This window comes from Protomyctophum parallelum (assembly GCF_964188405.1).
Source record: "Protomyctophum parallelum genome assembly, chromosome: 9".
Classification (NCBI taxonomy): domain Eukaryota; kingdom Metazoa; phylum Chordata; class Actinopteri; order Myctophiformes; family Myctophidae; genus Protomyctophum; species Protomyctophum parallelum.
This window is the reverse complement of record NC_139706.1, coordinates 14,873,965-14,891,890: the sequence shown is the minus strand read 5'-3', so window position 1 is coordinate 14,891,890 and position 17,926 is coordinate 14,873,965. Positions and strand designations below refer to the sequence as shown.

The following is a 17,926-nucleotide window of genomic DNA, read 5'->3' as shown; positions in this document are numbered from 1 at the left end:
CCAGGGAGAGAATTTTCTCAATGAAACTGCACGGAGATGACCACCTCCAACCACTGCATCTACCATCCTCCAGGGTTTACAGCTTTACGTGTGTGTGTGCACGTGCATGTGTCACTTAGGGTGACTAGATAAGTGTTCATTTGAGGGGCAGAATATCACTTGTGTGGGACAGCTAGGGGGGACGGGAAGGGGTTAGCGACTTTGATTCTAACATGTAAACAACATTAAATAAGAAGGTTGCCTCTGGCTATCTCACATTTTTCCGATTTAGATTCTTGAACGTTATGCAAAATCTGGCATGTTTTCCTATATAATGCCTAATTTAAATGTACAATTTCAGAAAATTGGGGAAGTTTCATGGTGATAATTTCTTAAAATGTGTCATCCAATTCACCTAGGTGAAAATAACATGTAAATATAAAAAAAACTCCTGTACAAGGGTCATCATACGGTACTTTACTTGAAACAGTTTAAACTATATTAACCCATTTAGGCCTAACATCAAAATTTTAAATTTGTCTTCTATGGCTTTGCCTACTCATTTGGTAATCTCGTCTCAAAAACTCCTGGGAACCCAGATTAGGTAAAAAAAAAAAAAAAAAAGAAAAGCCCACATTTGGAGCTTCTGACTTATGTTGGTATTTTAACACCTGAAGGCAATAATGTAAAATAATTTAAATAATGTAAACCAACCAGAATCTCAACTGAGAATACAGGTTCTGTAGACACAATCTGACCATGCAGTTTCACCCTGCACTGAGCCACTATAGACCTCATAGACAAGCAGCTACAGAACAACAGCAAAGCCCTCGATGCCCTTTTAGTGACCAGAATCAGATCCAAACTGATGTCTCACATTTTGTTTTAAATGCAAATTTTGGTCATGGGTGGTATGGTCGACTTGGTACCATAGCCTAGGGGATATTTCTCATGTTATTTTAACAGACATAATAACACATTTTGCAGGAAACTATTAAGGGACTAACTATTAAGGCATTTCAGCAGTGAGGCCTGCCAGTCACAATGTGGGACAGGGTCTCAATTTGTGGGACGCCTGAAAAGTCCTGGCAATGAGGGCCTGTCCCACGCAAAGAGGGACATCTGGTCACCCTATTGTCACTATTGTGTCAGAAATCACTTCAGTTGTCACAGCAGCAGATCTAATTGCATGTTGAAACCATTAACTGACATTCATTTGTTTTACCAAAAGTGAAGACAGGAAATTATGGACTTTGTGGACTTGCTTTTAACTTTATTTCCCATTAAATATTTAGCTTGTTAATTTTTCATAAAACAATTGCCAGATTGACATAAATTAGCTGTGCACATTAATACTCCCAAGGTCAAATCCGATTGGTTTTGGTGACCCCTTGGCATCTAGCGTCACCATCAGGCCAAACATTCAATTTTGAAATTATGAGCATATCGGATTTGAGCAATTTACAGTTATAGTAAGAGCAGTAAGTTACAAACCTGCAAGGGACCATTTGGAAATCCACTATCAAGGAACCCACTTTGAGCAAGTTTTCAGCATTGCCTGCACTGTAAATGACTCCATACACTGATTGCTGCGTTGAAGGCCATCGGTTTTGATACATCAGTGGGCTGGATGAGATCCTATATCAACCCATTTTGGGGCGGGAACCCCTTTTGGTGTTTTAAACAGGTTATAATTTAGCTATTGAAAAATAGCAGATCTACAAGCTCATAGCGTGCCACCGAGTGGCGCGCTAAGAGCTTGTAGGTCTGCTATTTTAGAAAAATCGTGAAAATAGTTATTTCAGAAAACTGGAAATTTTGAAGTTTGGCCAAAATGGGTTAATAAGGGAAAATTTGCTATAAATGTGTGGCAAATATAATATAATATCGATAGCTTTCTTCACAGATGTCTTCATAAAGTTGTCTACAATCACATATCAATTTGTTCCAATCCCAACACCCTTGGGAAACTGCTGAAAGATGGGGTACCATTAACAACCAATATAAGGCAAATCCAAATTTCATTATACTTTAAGTAGCATGCGACGTGGCAAACTAGGGGTTTTTCATGATTCTGAATCCATTGCAAGCATTGGTTTTGTATAGAAATCAATTCTTTGCCTAAAAATGCCCATAGCCGTCATCACACATGTGATGAGGTCAGCACATTAGGGCAAGTTGCTATGGCCGAATTTATCCCAAGGAGTATTTGTGTAAAACTAATGGTTGGAATGGATTCCGCATCATGAAAACCCCCTACTTTTGTCACATGCTACTTAAAGCACATGATATTTCGGGAATTTTGCCTTATATTGGTTGTTAATGGAAGCAGCTATCACAAAGTTCCCCAAGGGAGTTGGGTTGGAACAAATGTATTAATGTTATAGTAGACACTGTAAAGTTGCCCGAAGAAGTCCAAGAATGTAGATACTTTGTATTTATTTACCTCCAAAACTGATGAACAGCCCATATGACGGATTGTCACAGCCCGGGTCTGTGGCAAACAAAATACTGCACAAGTAATACTGGCCACAATACACTTTCAAAAACCAAAAGTAAGGAATAAACACTTGATAACTAACAAAGACAAAAACAACAAACCAAGAACTAAAGACACTGAAAACAGGCTATGCCTTCCCTGAAGACCCTGGCAGCTCTCCCTTGGTGTTGTCTCTTTGCTGTCTCAAGCCAACTGAGCAATCTCTCCTCAACATTTCCAGCCTTCCTTATATACTAGACTAACTATACAATTACACATTTCCTTAACAGACTCCGAATGTATTTCAAGGCATCAAATAAATCACAAAACAATTACAATAGAATTAGAATAAGGCAACACAGATAAGGGTATATGCTACACATAGCCACACCTCCAAGGAGCTTGATGACCGTCAATGAATGGAAGCAGCTGTGCAGTGTGTGTTTGTCATGATCAGTTTTATATTGTGGAGTCTTCTAGTGTCTATAGGGCACGGGTTGCCCCGTGACAGACACCTTTTATGAACACATCTGTGAAGAAAGCTAGTGGTAAGCATTTTTTTTTCTCCAGATTTGCCACACATTTAGCTAATTTTCTCTTAACTATTTCTGGAGGTTAGAGAACAGGTGTCGGAGGTGAGGTGAAATAAGTTGTACTGCTATGGCACCAGCCATGTGGAAGGCCCTATACCAACAAGAGCACCTTTGGTGTTAGCATTATGTTATGCTTTAGCTATTGAAAAATAGCAGATCTACAAGCCCATAGCGCGCCACCGAGTGGCGCGCTACGAGCTTGTAGGTCTTGTAGAGCTTGTAGGTCAGCTTAAACTGGTCTGACCAACGTGTAAACTTAACACCAGAAATGGAACCCTGCAACTTTTCCCCGTTATCACTGCATTAAATATATACGAAATCGACCGTTATCAGGACGTTGGGATATGGCCAATATTGGCCATACTGGCATACTAGACATTGTGGTGTTTAGCATGTGTTCACCCAGGATTGCACGGCGCACCTCCGTCATTACACAAAAAGCAAACGCTCCCATAGTTTCACTTCCCGGATTTCCCAGTATGTTGATTATCACATACTGGGGGTATTTCTAAGGCGCTGATCACGGACATTCCCTTGATTAAGGGGTGATAACATCCGAAGCGGGTGCATTTTTACTAGGATATAGTATTATTATTGTATGTCTTTATGTCTCTATGAATTGAATACACAGGACCTCATTGGAAACCAGTCCTCATACCAGGACTTTTGGCCGTTATCCTTTTAGACCAAGTGTATGACCTTATTCGTGCTGTTTGCATTTCTGTCTAAAGTATTCAATCAATCAATCAATAAATGTGAATCTTATGTTCGGTGGCACAGCCCCACTATATGCAGTATGTCCCCACTTAAAGAGATGAGTTGGTGTAACTAAGAGATTAAATGAAATCCCACACTCGTGGGAAGTGGGGGGCACCCATAGACTGTAAAAAAATGTAAAGGGGGCACCTCACGTATTTAAAGATGCAGTGCCGTGATTCTTCTCCACCCTAAAACAAGATCATCAGGTATCAATATTATATAAGGTTATTATTAGATTATTATTATTATAGTTTTTTAAGTGTACAGTATTTGTTAACGTAATTTGTATGTTGACACGCCTGCAGGTGTTATGCCTGGTGGGTGGTGATGGATGGTGATCCACCTGAACTGAAGCCGCACCCACAGCCTCAAAAACACATGAAAAACTGGAAGAAATACAAAAGATCACGGCACTCTTTAAACAAACATTGCACTCTGTTTAAAGTGCTCCAAACAAACAGAAGAAAGTCCATAGACTTGGCTGGCGGCTGCCACGTGACGTCACACGGGTATGGAAGCATATAGCTGGCATAATTCAAATGAAATGGCAAATATGAAAAGTCAATTGAAATAAGAGAAATTATTTTTAATCTTCAGGTTCAGCCAGACGTTGGAGGGATAGTGCCCCTCAAAAAGCTAGGACAAAATGTAGGCAGAACAGAACAGAACTTCCATGTGACCCTCCTTACACGACAATGTATGACGTCAGTTGTCTGTGACATGGTATGACTAGCCTCCTGCAGATTTTAAAAGTATTGTGTTAACACACAGAAATAGCGGATTTGCTCAGACACATATGACGTACATTTTCCATTCATTGTCAATGGCATCTAGTGTTTGCGTTAGGACAAGAATCTACACTATAGAGGGTATATGCGCATGCATAAAGTGAATGGCAAATCGAGTGGCAAAGTGAATTTAACGTTGTTTAAAGTCATTTAATGCAATCAAATATGACTTTTCTGTTTGGATGTATGGGCTGTCAAGGCCGGAAAGTAGCTTTTTTTGCCACTCAGTAGGCATTCCCGCATAACTTTCTGGGTATGATGATGATGTCACACGCATAGCCTCTATAGCCGGGGCTAGTGCCCCTCAAAAGCAAATGGGTACAGGTAGCCTACTTTTGTGGCCGTCATGTCAAATTCGGGCAAGGTTTCAGTGCTATCACAGCCTTATTGCATTTGTTGATATAACTTCAGTTACATTTCAAGTATTTCCACAAGTATACAGACACACAGACATTTTTCCTCTCTGGCTGTAGGGTGTGCTAGCCCGTACTAACTCTGTTTTTTGTAGTGTATGAGTTGTGTCTACACTACTTCATGCTGTGCTGCACTTCGGTCAACCTTTGCACATTCTTGGCATTCTGTCAACCAACTTGATGAGGTAAATTTCTGGAATTTGGGATTTTTAATCCCAAATTTGGGATTTAATCCCAAATTCCATTGAATCTCTCTCCAGTCCAGTCCAACTAATATTTGGACTGGAGAGTGAATGAAAGGCCTCTAACCGTAACAACTGTAATACATTTAAGACTGATTTGGAAAGTATTCCAGATGACAACGTCATAAGATGGTTGAGAGAGAATACCAGGAGTGCACACAGCTGCAAAGGATAGCAACTTTGAACAAATGTTACATACAGTATATTAGTTAGTATTGGTAGAATGTATATAGTTCGTGTTTGCCTATAGCGACTATAAACCACTATAAATCAACCGGGGACAGTAGTTTGATATACAAGGGGGCCATGGTCATTTTTCAGTTCTTTACATATTATGAAACTGCACACTGTAACCTTTCATATGATGTATTGCTCATTGAAATTGGGGGGGAAATGAAGATATGACCATTTGAAACTTGTTGAACCAGAAATCCCAAATTAGAGAATTCCCTCTTCAAATATTTCAGCAGTGATCTGTGACTTTAGGGGGCGCTGTTTTCCCTTCATTCCTCCATTAGTCAACCAGCAGTGTTGCCATGTCTGCTTATTATAATTAGTTGGCCTGTTTTTTGGGGCAGCAAGCAATTCAGAAAAGGGCAGGGAAATGCACGAGGAATAAAAACACCAACCAACCCTCCCTTGGTGGCTATAATAGGGCTGTAGTTCCTATATAGGACAGGTCTGGGACTCAGAAGGCCTGCTGCTGGGCCGGATTGTAGTTCAACGTCGTCGGCACACAAGGCCTCCTTTCCAGCTTGTCATATTCCAGGTGAAACTCCCTGGCTACCTTCCTCCAGTTGAGCCAGTCAAAGAAGTAGTAGGTCCCCCTTTCGTAAGTGTCCGTCTTCAGCGTCGGCTCCGTGCGGGGAGCCTTCGTGATCCAGACCCGCTCCTCCCGGTGGTACCGCCAGTCCTGGTTGAAGAGCTCCTCCGCCGACTGACGGCGAAGTTCTCCGCCGTGCATGTAGTACAAGTAGAACAGCAGATCTTCGCCGCATCGAGCGAGTTTTATCGCGGGCAACTTGTCCCGTATGTGAACGTGGAAGTCGACGTCTCGATTCGACGCGTCCCAAGGGGAAACAAACTTGGGGTACACGTTGCCCGTCGAGTCGAAGTCGATTCCCAGGGTCGTGGGGTCGATTCCCAGCGCCAGATGGACCATTCCGGGACCCGTCGTCTGCGCCGCTCGCAGGAACGTCAGCAGTCCGATCATCCCAAATTGGTCCGTCACCATTCCCGAAGGGACGTTTGTCATCCGGCCGCCCGGCGAGACCCGAATACCTTTCTTCTGGTCGCTCCGTGCCGAGGTTGTCTCGTCTCGGGGGAACACGGGCCCACCTGCGTTGGATACGGTGCTCTTGCCGGCGGGGTTGAAGTCGGCTTTACTGACGTCATTGCTCGGTGTAGGGCGTCTGTAGTTGAGGCCAGGAGGAGGAGTGGAGTTCACATTGGTTTGTCTGTTGGGACGTTTGAAGTCGCGAACGGGCAGTGCGGGGAAGTCCTCGTTGTAGATGGAGAAACCCTGCGTTTGTTCATGGGAAGGTTTTGGCACCGTGCCAACACATTGCACGGGGTCTCCACAGCTCCCTTCTTCTTTCCTCCGACTCCTGCTGTCCACTAAGGAGGAGGAGAGGTCTGAATCCAGTCCCGTTAATATATTTCCCCTCACATCTTCTCTGCCAAAGACGTCGCTCCATATGGAGCTGTTCGTCCCAACAAAGGCCTGATGACTGTGGTTCATTCCAAACGCTGCCGTGCTGTTAATGGCGAAGGGCTGGCCTACTACTGGCTGTTGCTCGGGCATACGGACGATGCCGGGTGAGCTGTGGTTGGGACTTGCTAGCTCAGAATTCGCCATATTGTTAGCCATAGTAAGCAGAAGCATTACGAGAAGTGATATGAGAGTACTTGTATAGGTTAGTCCAAGACGTTAGTCATCTGTGATGTCAGTAGACTACACCAGTCATAGTTCAGTACCCATTATTGGAGGCTGCGTATAGCTGCGTATAGCTCCTTATTTGGGAAGGACGACCCCTTTGGTGACCTCATCGATATGTCACTAGCCATCTCCATATTTGGGCATGGACAGACACCTCAAGCTATTATGTTGGCAACAATGTTGCCGCACGCCGGTTTCTGTTGATCTTATACCGACTTCACAGACGACACTGCACACACACTCTTGGGGTCCTCAATACTCAGACTAAGTTTGAAGGTTGAATGGTTCTCGACAAAGGACATACGTGCTTGCATATTCACGATATATGCAGAGATTAGCTAGATAGAATAGAACATATCAGGATTGGATTGAATTGGCACCAGTAATGCATTTTCTTTGTTTAGTTTTGCCTTTTTGGATTTGTACTTTTTGAATAGTTTAGCCCTTTGGCTTCCCTGAGTTATTTGCTTGTGCTTGCCTTGCTGCCGTGTTTATTGTTTGAAACTACTCTGCTCTGCATTTGGGTTCAGTCATTCTGCCACCGTGACACTAATCAACATGAGTTAGACTTTAATATATTCACACAGGTGTGATTCTTTTTTTATTCACCACTGCCCAACGGGCTAGTCAAAATCAGTTCAGATTTTTTTAACTTAAGCTGTATGAAATACTTGCCATTAATATAGTGGTTTCAACTGTATTAATTGATTGCCCGAGTCCTGTGGTGGGAGTTCTGCTCTGTTTTGGTCAATATTAAGTAGTTCTGGTCATTTTCATGGGGGCACTGGGGCCACGCAGTAAAAGTAAATTAATTTAAAAAAAAATACGTCATTTGTATTGTTGACCTATTTCTAAAATAATAGCAACTTTCGTTCAACTTTGACCCCTCTATCTCATGGAACTATTTTTTGGGCGTAGTGATATGGACACAAAAAACATAGTTCCGTGTGATAGAGGTAACATTTTTAATTTAAGAAGTTGCCTCTGAAAACGTTGGTCATGACTATCTGGAAAAATACCTGGGAAAAACACATTTACATCTGTTTGACTCAAGAATAATCATAACATGCAATGTATATACCACATGATGCAAAACTGTTAAAAAACATAATTAAAAAGAAAACAAAATAAGTTGCCTCTGTATTGAAAAATGAGTTCTTACAAAGTACTATAAATAGATAAATAAAATCACAACATATTGTATAATTGACACAGCACCTCACACCTCACAACACCTGGCTGGCACACTGTTTTAGGAACCACAGCGGGTTATACATATTGTGAATGAAAATAAAATAATACAATTGTGTATTAATACAATTAAATATATATATATAAATCTTAATGAATTGACCATGTGTATATTAATTGTATATATGGACAACATTTGCAAGAAGAAGCCCATATAATATATGGGCTTCTTCTTGCAATATTATGGCCTACATTCGGCCCAGAGTGGAGCAGAGTTGTGGGGAGATGTTGCTGTCCATGGTGCTGAAACGTTATGCCCTGCACCTGAGATGTTGCTGTCCATGGTGCTGAAACGTTATGTCCTGCACCTGAGATGTTGCTGTCCATGGTGCTGAAACGTTATGTCCTGCACCTGAGATGTTGCTGTCCATGGTGCTGAAACGTTATGTCCTGCACCTGAGATGTCGCTGTCCATGGTGCTGAAACGTTATGTCCTGCACCTGAGATGTTGCTGTCCATGGTGCTGAAACGTTATGTCCTGCACCTGAGATGTCGCTGTCCATGGTGCTGAAACGTTATGTCCTGCACCTGAGATGTTGCTGTCCATGGTGCTGAAACGTTATGTCCTGCACCTGAGATGTCGCTGTCCATGGTGCTGAAACGTTATGTCCTGCACCTGAGATGTTGCTGTCCGTGGTGCTGAAACGTTATGTCCTGCACCTGCGAGTGCATTTCTATATGACACTATAGTCTCTATGGACTGTCGTATCTAGGAATCAATAATTCATACTATATCATGCATGTTCGTGACCAAATGTTTAGGTCTGAAGTAAGTTGATTGTCTAGTCTGTCTGCAAGTTTGAAGGCAATCACGCATAGTCAAGTAACCTGGCTCGGCTAGGTGTGATAGGAATTAGCATTCAATTGTTTCAACGAGAGACCACTAGACGCCACTCTGTATGCATCTCCATGCCATTGTTGATATGTAAAAGTTTCAACCCCCACCCCGTTTGATGTAAACTGTATAAAATGTTATGCTCAAATGCAATGTAGGGAGTCTTTTGGCTGGCCGCAGCAGCGGTCAGTATACGATAGGAGCCCTGGGCTCCACGCTCAGGGTCTAAGGTGTCTCTGTCTTGGTCTTTGTCTTCAATAAATACAACTCCATGGATTTTCAGTGCACCTCCCGGGCCTGGTTTTCTTCATCTGATCGTCTGAGGCTTTGATGCCTGGTACTCTTCTACAGTTTGCTATTTAGTATAGAGAAACTCTTTCAGCCTTTTTCTCTCCATTAGTCTAATCAGTTAATGTGGTGGGTTAAAATACACCACAGGACCATATATGCAGACCGCAGCCATCTTACCATATACGTTAATGGCAAGGTGCTAACAAGGTTCCCATTGGCAGTTTTGGCAGCCCATTCATCCAAACAGAAAAGTCCTATATCTGATTGTATTAAATACACAAGCTGCACAACGTCAAACTCACCAACATTGCAGCTGTATGAAAAGCTTGAATTATTCTCTTTTTTTATCCCACGATTTTGTAACACATTTTTCACCCGTGACCCCTGCGTCAATTATCTAATGTGATCCTGGGCTCTACACACCCTCCGCCAACCTAGTCCCATGGGGGACATGGGGAGAGCAACGGACTTGAACTTGCTCCTTTAAACCTGACAGGGGGGAGTTTCCCTGCAGGAACACGTTATTCCAACCAGTTCCTTTTTATTCTCTTTTTTACCCTCAAAGTGTTTGTGTCATAAAAATCCACCGTAGACATGTTATGAGCTACTTTGTGTCCTTGCAGGTGATTCTTTTTCTAAGTGTTGCAGTTTGGAAGTGCTCGTTAGATATATCACTCGATCGTCTTCCCTGCGTACCACCTGTTTTTAATTTGCACATAATGCAGGAGGCAGCAGGGACACATGCTTTACTGAAAACGAGCGCTTCCAAACTCAAGATGGCCGCGGTCTGGAAATGGTCAATACCGCGCTCCATACCACACCAACATTCATTGATCAGCATTCAAATTGTTATGAATGGGCGCGCACAGCATTGGGGCTGGCATGTTTAACTCTGCGTGTACACATGTAAACAAATGGAAGGCTCCATTTTGCATAGAGTATATATACACTCTCAAAGTTTAGCTTGTTTTCTCCTTTTACAGCACATTTAATCATTTATCATCCACATAGTTACAGACAATATACACACAATGATGCGTGCGGATGTGATGTAGTTGGAAGGAGGGGAGGCAGCAGGTAGACAGAGGACGGAGAGAGAGAGAGAGAGAGAGAGAGAGAGAGAGAGAGACAGAGAGAGGAAGAGAGAGAGAGAGGAAGAGAGAGAGAGAGAGAGGGAGAGAGAGAGAGAGAGAGAGGAGGGGAGGGAGACAGAGAGAGGAAGAGAGAGAGAGAGGGAGAGAGAGAGAGGGAGAGAGAGGGAGGGAGGGAGGATGATGCTGCCGCTGCTGCTGCTGCCAGCGGAAAATGGCTGCTGTAACCTCGAGCCTATCCTGATCCACCGAAAAACTACATGAAGGTGGAAGAGAGAGAGAGAGAGAGAGAGAGAGAGAGAGAGAGAGAGAGAGAGAGAGAGAGATTAGACTTTAGAGGGGGAAATGAGAGCAGCAGCGGGTTCGATATAGACGAGAGAATGAGAGGGAGTGTGTGACCATACGTGCGTGTGCGCGCGCGCGTGCGTGTTTGTGTGTGTGTGTGCGCGCGCGTGTGTGGGTGTGTGTGTGTGTGTGTGTGCGCGTGTGTGTGTGTCTGTGTGTATATATATATATATGCGCGCGCGGGCGCGTGTGTTCCGACAGGATAAAGAGGACAGGAGACCGGGTTGGGGGGGACTGTGGGGTGTGTGTGTGTGTGTGTGTGGGGGGGGGGGGGGGGGGGGGAGTGTGGGGGGGGGGGCCTGGGGGCGGGTGGGGGGGTGGGAGGGGGGCTGAGAGCTGCAAGCGGAGGCTGCGAGCGTCGGGCAACACCGAGCCATGGAGGGCGAGTAAGTCCTTATATTATATTTTCATTATTTTGATTTAATTTTTTTTTGTATTTATAACATCCTTTCAATTCAGTCATCCAACTCATCGGAACCAACCAGAGCCCGATGCTGGTGTCACACTGATGCATAACCCAAGAGTACAATGAGCATATAATCTCATAGCTAATTACAAAGGCTAATACAGGAGAATAAACAATATTACGTCTATCAACAGTATGCAGGCTATAGAAACTCCATTTCCCATATAGACCCATCCATGTCAATAACGTGTGATCAATATGTTAAGTCATATAGCCTAATATGCTAGAGCGAATTGGCACTTATAAATATCCGAAATAATATCAATCAATAAACAAATAGCCATGGCGAAATGTTTGATTCCAAGCTTAAACGCGTGCATGGAGGGCAAAAAATTATAATAAAAAAATATAAAAAAAATATATATAGTCACGAAGTCGTATAAGCATTAAATAAATGAGTCAGTGTGTAAAATGTATTAGAAATATGGCGAGTTGTGGACATCCATCGCGTCATTCGGCAACACTATGTTCGGGTCTGCCGCGGCCGTGATGGAGGCTGGTGATTTTTATCAACGTGTCTCGGGTTTCATTATGATTTTTAAAGCCAAACTTTATGAATGAAATGTGATTTTTCTCTCTCTCCCTCTCTCCCCCCCTCTCTCTCTCTCTCTCTCTCTCCCTCTCTTCCTCACCCCTCCTCTCTCTTCTTCCTTTCTCGTCGCCCCCCTCCCCCATCTTTCGTTTTTCTCCATCCTGTGTCACCCACTCGTTTTACCTTTCACACACACACACACACACACACACACACACACACACACACACACACACACACACACACACACACACACACACACACACACACACACACACACACACACACACACACACACACACACACACACACACACGATCGTGGGATTATATTTGTAAAGGGGTTTTTATTTATATGCTTTATTGAAATATCGTTCATAGATACAGCCTTATAGATAGACCGTCGCATTTCAAACCCCAACGTTGTTTGTCTCTAGGCTATTCATTCACAAAAAAACGAACACATATCAGGGTGTGTTAGTGTGTGTGTGTGTGTGTGTGTGTGTGTGTGTGTGTGTGTGTGTGTGTGTGTGTGTGTGTGTGCGCGTGTGTGTGTGCGCGCGCGCGTGTAGGGGCGGAATGGACAGAGAGAGAGAGAGAGAGAGAGAGAGGCGCGTCTCGAACATATTATTACCAGCTTTATTGAAACCATTCAAATTCAACGTGATACGTAACAACGCAGATGTTTCAAATGTTTCATATGTTTCAAAATGCAGTATTAGGCATATATAGGCTATATGCATCTGGCATGCATGTGATATGGAGCCTATAGCCTAGTCACATCACCGGGCCTTGGATATGTATAGCATAAATATGTATAGTTTATATGTATAGTGTATGTATCGTTTCATTCTATAGATATTCCACTGTTACTTTATTAGCTTACGCATGTTTCATGATAAATGCTTTTATGTGATGTATTCCCATGCTTTTGTTCTTGCTTAAATGTAAATCGCTCTGGATTAAGAGCGTCTGCTAAATGCCTAAATTGTAAATTGTAAATTGGATATAGCGAATGGGCGCGTTCATTCATGATATAGCCTATACATATTGTGATGTGCATGCGAACACGGACTCATTGATGACGCCACACAGGCGGGTGTGGTAAACTAATGACACTGATTGCGGGCATTGAATCAGGTGGCGACGAGAGGACGCCAGTATAAAAGTGACACTTAGACGGCTGTGTGTTGTTGGAGCCCACGTCTAGTGAAGCGGCACTCTGGGTACGGGAGGGGCCGTTCGCAAGTGGTATAGTCTTGCCGACGGTGAAGACAGGTAGTGAGGGGGAGCTAGCTGTCATATCGTAGCAGGAGGGGAGACTACACCTGCGGTCTCCTGTAGTTTAGACAGAGGGGCTTTTAGAGAGTGTGCGCTCACTTTGCTCCTCCATACCATCTGCAACGGACTGAACGTTAACTTGTCCAAGTCACGACGTCCGACACGCATCTCCCCGGGGAGTTGGACGGCGTCACAAGCAAAGACCCCGGGGGAGGGTCCGCCACATGGCGAGTTAAGTACCCAGAGAAATGTATTGTGTATTGTAGGCTATGTGCATGATTATGTAAGAGACATTGTATTGTGAATACACGGATTATTTAAGAGACATTGTATTTATACAGTTTATATAGCTACTTGGTTTTAATGGGGGGTTAATGTGTTACTGTATTGATTCTTATATTTTGTATACTATTCCATGTATTCCATGTATATTCCAAGCATTATAATAAAGGTTGCTATTTGTACCTTGTTGTCTGCGGTGCTTCCAGGGCTGACATTTACGTACTATAGAAAACCCACATTTATTACACTGGTGGCAGTGGTGGGATCTATAAAAATGTCAGTCTCTGATCATGGAGCGAGTAGAAAGACAATGAGTTGCAGCGAATAATTCACTGTAAAAATCTGTCTGCTGACAGCTTAATTCCAGACGATCCTGATTTACAGAAATATGCACAAATTTGGGCTCAGCTTAAGGTACAGAGAGGCAGGTTAGTGAGGATTCCTCCTGCCAATTCTGATGCGGCATCCAAAGTACAGGTGGTTTTACCTCGGTCAATGGTGCCTGAGGTCTTAGCACAGCTTCATAGTGTTTCCACTGGGGGCCATTTGGGGGTGCAAAAACTGCAGGGAAAGGTTAAAGACCGCTTTTACTGGCTGGGGTGGTTTATAGATGTAAAGACATGGGTTAAAGACTGTGTAGATTGTGCTTCTCGTAAGACACAGGGGAAAGCACGGTGTGCCCCTTTACAGCCATCTGTGTCATCGAGGCCGTTCGAGCGAGTAGCCCTTGACATTCTTGGTCCCCTTCCAGAGACCCCGGGGAAGAATAAGTATGTATTGGTTGTCGGCGACTATTTCTCAAAGTGGACAGAGGCTTTCCCACTGCCTAATCAAGAAGCCTGTACTGTCGCTAAAGTTTTGACGGAACAATGGGTGTGTCGGTTTGGCGCCCCTCGGAGTCTGCATTCAGATCAGGGACGCAATTTTGAATCAAACTTGTTCAAAGAACTGTGTAGGCTTTTGCATATGCATAAAACTCGCACTACACCTTATCACCCAGAGTCAGATGGGTTGATCGAGCGATTCAACCGTACCCTTTTAGATATGCTATCCCTCTTTGTGGAAGACAATCAGTCTAATTGGGACACACTGTTACCATATGTTATGTTGGCATATCGTAGCAGTGTGCATGCTAGCACCCTGTTTACTCCTTACAGGGTATTGTTTGGACAAGAAATGGTCTTGCCAGTAGATGTTATGCTAAACATAGACAACCAGGAGTCCTTTACCTCAGTAGACAATTATGTGGCTAGGCTGAGGGACACATTGTCTACTGTTGTAGAGGCCGTTAAGAAACATCAAGCAAGGGCCTCAGGACACCAGAAAGTGGCCTATGATTTCAAGGCGAAATTCCAATACTATTCTGAGGGAGAACTAGTTTGGATGAGGGATAAGGCTAAAAAGCGCGGGGTGAGTCCCAAACTACAGAGACGATATAAAGGACCCTATAGAGTAGTGGACAGGGTGACGGATGTCCTCTACAGGCTAGTGCCAGTGGAGGGAGGCTCAGAAACTGTTGTACATTTCAACCGCCTCAAACCCTGTACTTCTTCCTTGCCAGTGCCATCTGAGTCAACAGAGAATGAGACATCCATGGGAGATGGACAGAGGGTCTGCCCTACTCCGCCAGAACAGCGCCAGCAATCGGAGGTTCCAGGTTGTGCCAGTTGGGTCCAGCTTCGTCCGGCCCGCCGTGATGTCCCCGCGGAGGTGAGGACAGCGCCGGCAGGGGCGAACGAGGGTGGTCAGCGGCAACAGGGGACCCCGTCAGCAGGAGTGATGACACCGGTAGTGCAGCGGGACATGGAGACTGTCCCAGAGGTCACCGGAGAACAAGGAGGCCCACCAGTAGATTCAGCAGCCTCTGAAGTAACCCTTCCATCGAACAGGCCTGTGGCTGTCCTGGGACAATCGGGCCACCAAGCTGCAACGACGTCGGAGGAATGTTCTGCACGCCAGCAGAGCTCACCAGCTGGGTCACAGAAGGGCAACGGGCCAGAAGGCCCCGCAGCAGCGGAATCGACCCAGCCCTTGGATCTGTCAGCGTCCCGTCCTGAGCGGTGGCAACAAGACTCCATAGGGGTGCCAACGCTAAGGGGAGGACGTCCACCTCGTCAGCGGAGACCGGCAGTCTGGTCACGAGACTACGAGATGTCCTTATAGACTCGGGGACGAGTCCCTTTCTTCAAGAAGGGGAGAAGTGTGATGTGCATGCGAACACGGACTCATTGATGACGCCACACAGGCGGGTGTGGTAAACTAATGACACTGATTGCGGGCATTGAATCAGGTGGCGACGAGAGGACGCCAGTATAAAAGTGACACTTAGACGGCTGTGTGTTGTTGGAGCCCACGTCTAGTGAAGCGGCACTCTGGGTACGGGAGGGGCCGTTCGCAAGTGGTATAGTCTTGCCGACGGTGAAGACAGGTAGTGAGGGGGAGCTAGCTGTCATATCGTAGCAGGAGGGGAGACTACACCTGCGGTCTCCTGTAGTTTAGACAGAGGGGCTTTTAGAGAGTGTGCGCTCACTTTGCTCCTCCATACCATCTGCAACGGACTGAACGTTAACTTGTCCAAGTCACGACGTCCGACACGCATCTCCCCGGGGAGTTGGACGGCGTCACAAGCAAAGACCCCGGGGGAGGGTCCGCCACATGGCGAGTTAAGTACCCAGAGAAATGTATTGTGTATTGTAGGCTATGTGCATGATTATGTAAGAGACATTGTATTGTGAATACACGGATTATTTAAGAGACATTGTATTTATACAGTTTATATAGCTACTTGGTTTTAATGGGGGGTTAATGTGTTACTGTATTGATTCTTATATTTTGTATACTATTCCATGTATTCCATGTATATTCCAAGCATTATAATAAAGGTTGCTATTTGTACCTTGTTGTCTGCGGTGCTTCCAGGGCTGACATTTACGTACTATAGAAAACCCACATTTATTACAATATTATGAGGGGAAACACTCATTCTTTCCCACCTAGCTCCAGTGGCGTGCACAGACATTTAGAGGGGCAGGTGCTCAAGTGAAAAAAAAGGGCACCTTGTGCAGCGCATTTTCGGGCTGGAACCCATTTTGGTGCTTTAGCTATTGAAAGATCTACAAGCTCATAGCGCGCCACCAAGTGCTACGAGCTTGTAGGTCTGCTATTTTTCTTTAATCGAAGAACCACTGACATAGAAACAACACTTTCGATTGTGGGGGGCCTAAATAATATAGTAGAAGCGTTTTTTTATCAAGATTTGATCAATGTCACCGCATGGTCCACACACTACAAATTAAGGGAAAAAAAATAAACTTTTTTCTTTTTTCTTTTTTCCACAAAGAAAAAGAAAAGAAAAAAACAACAACAATAGAGAATAGATGTCTATACATGGCTGTAGCATCAGACAGCTATAGCCTATAACCTTTGACCCTATATAACCCAATTAGGCCTGACGTCGAAATTAAAAAATCTTCTAAATCCAGACAGTTTTCTGAAATACCTAATGTTTCTATATCAGTGGTCCTCACTATTTCATCATGTCAAGGACCCCAAATATCCTGCTACCCTAATAGACAGCACAGCCGTTTATCCATTGTCTATCTCCGACCGAGCCACACTATTAGCACACATCTCTCCATGCAAAATAAAATCTGCACGCTCCCAGAATCAGTATAGGCTACTTTGCATCGACACAACTTTCTTATTTACAGTACAAATATTACTTTTGTGAAACACGCTGTTGTTGCGCAAGCTCAACAGCCTACGTCAAAATCGTCATGTTGGGGCCAGACTGGCCAGTCCTTCACAGTGACACGAGTTACATGAACCACGTGACCGGGATGGTTTCTTACCCCTCAATGTCGTGAATTCGCTGCGCCCTTCTAAGGCAGCCTGCACCACGCCTACTCTACACTGCTCCATAGAGCACCGAAGTCTGACGTCACTTTCAGTAGAGGGCGTCAGTCCCCAGGTTCATGTATTTTTTTAGTTGCATTGAAATCGCCATAGGAGGATTTTTAGATTGCTTCATATAAGAACTGTGTTTGAAAAATAAACATGTCATCCCGGCCGCTTCACTCATATGGATATGAAGAATCAACTGACTGAGAGAAAACGCTATTGTTACTGCTACTGAATTAGTTACATTTTCGCTAGAAGCAGACTGTATCATATATGAGTGACTGACTGTTGCAAACGATACAGAGACACCTCCCTGACAATAACGCAGAGACAGCTTGTTTATTTTTGGACCACAACGCTTATAGTAGACGATATTAAGATCACCCCATGTTATTCTCCATAGAGAAATTACTTCCGCGAACCAGGGGAATCAAAGGGATGAGCGTGCTTCGAGTCTTGCA

The 17,926-nt window shown here is 44.2% G+C and overlaps 1 protein-coding gene across 1 annotated transcript; it reads right to left on the bottom strand.

The window, feature by feature from the left end:
• Nucleotides 1–5,941: 5,941 nt before the first annotated feature.
• LOC310864434 (CCR4-NOT transcription complex subunit 2-like) lies at nt 5,942–7,111 on the bottom strand (the record flags this gene model as incomplete). The annotated part of the gene is made up of 1 exon (XM_083773123.1): nt 5,942–7,111. One exon carries the CDS (start codon nt 7,109–7,111, stop codon nt 5,942–5,944), a length of 1,170 nt encoding a protein of 389 aa, XP_083629249.1.
• Nucleotides 7,112–17,926: the final 10,815 nt, after the last annotated feature.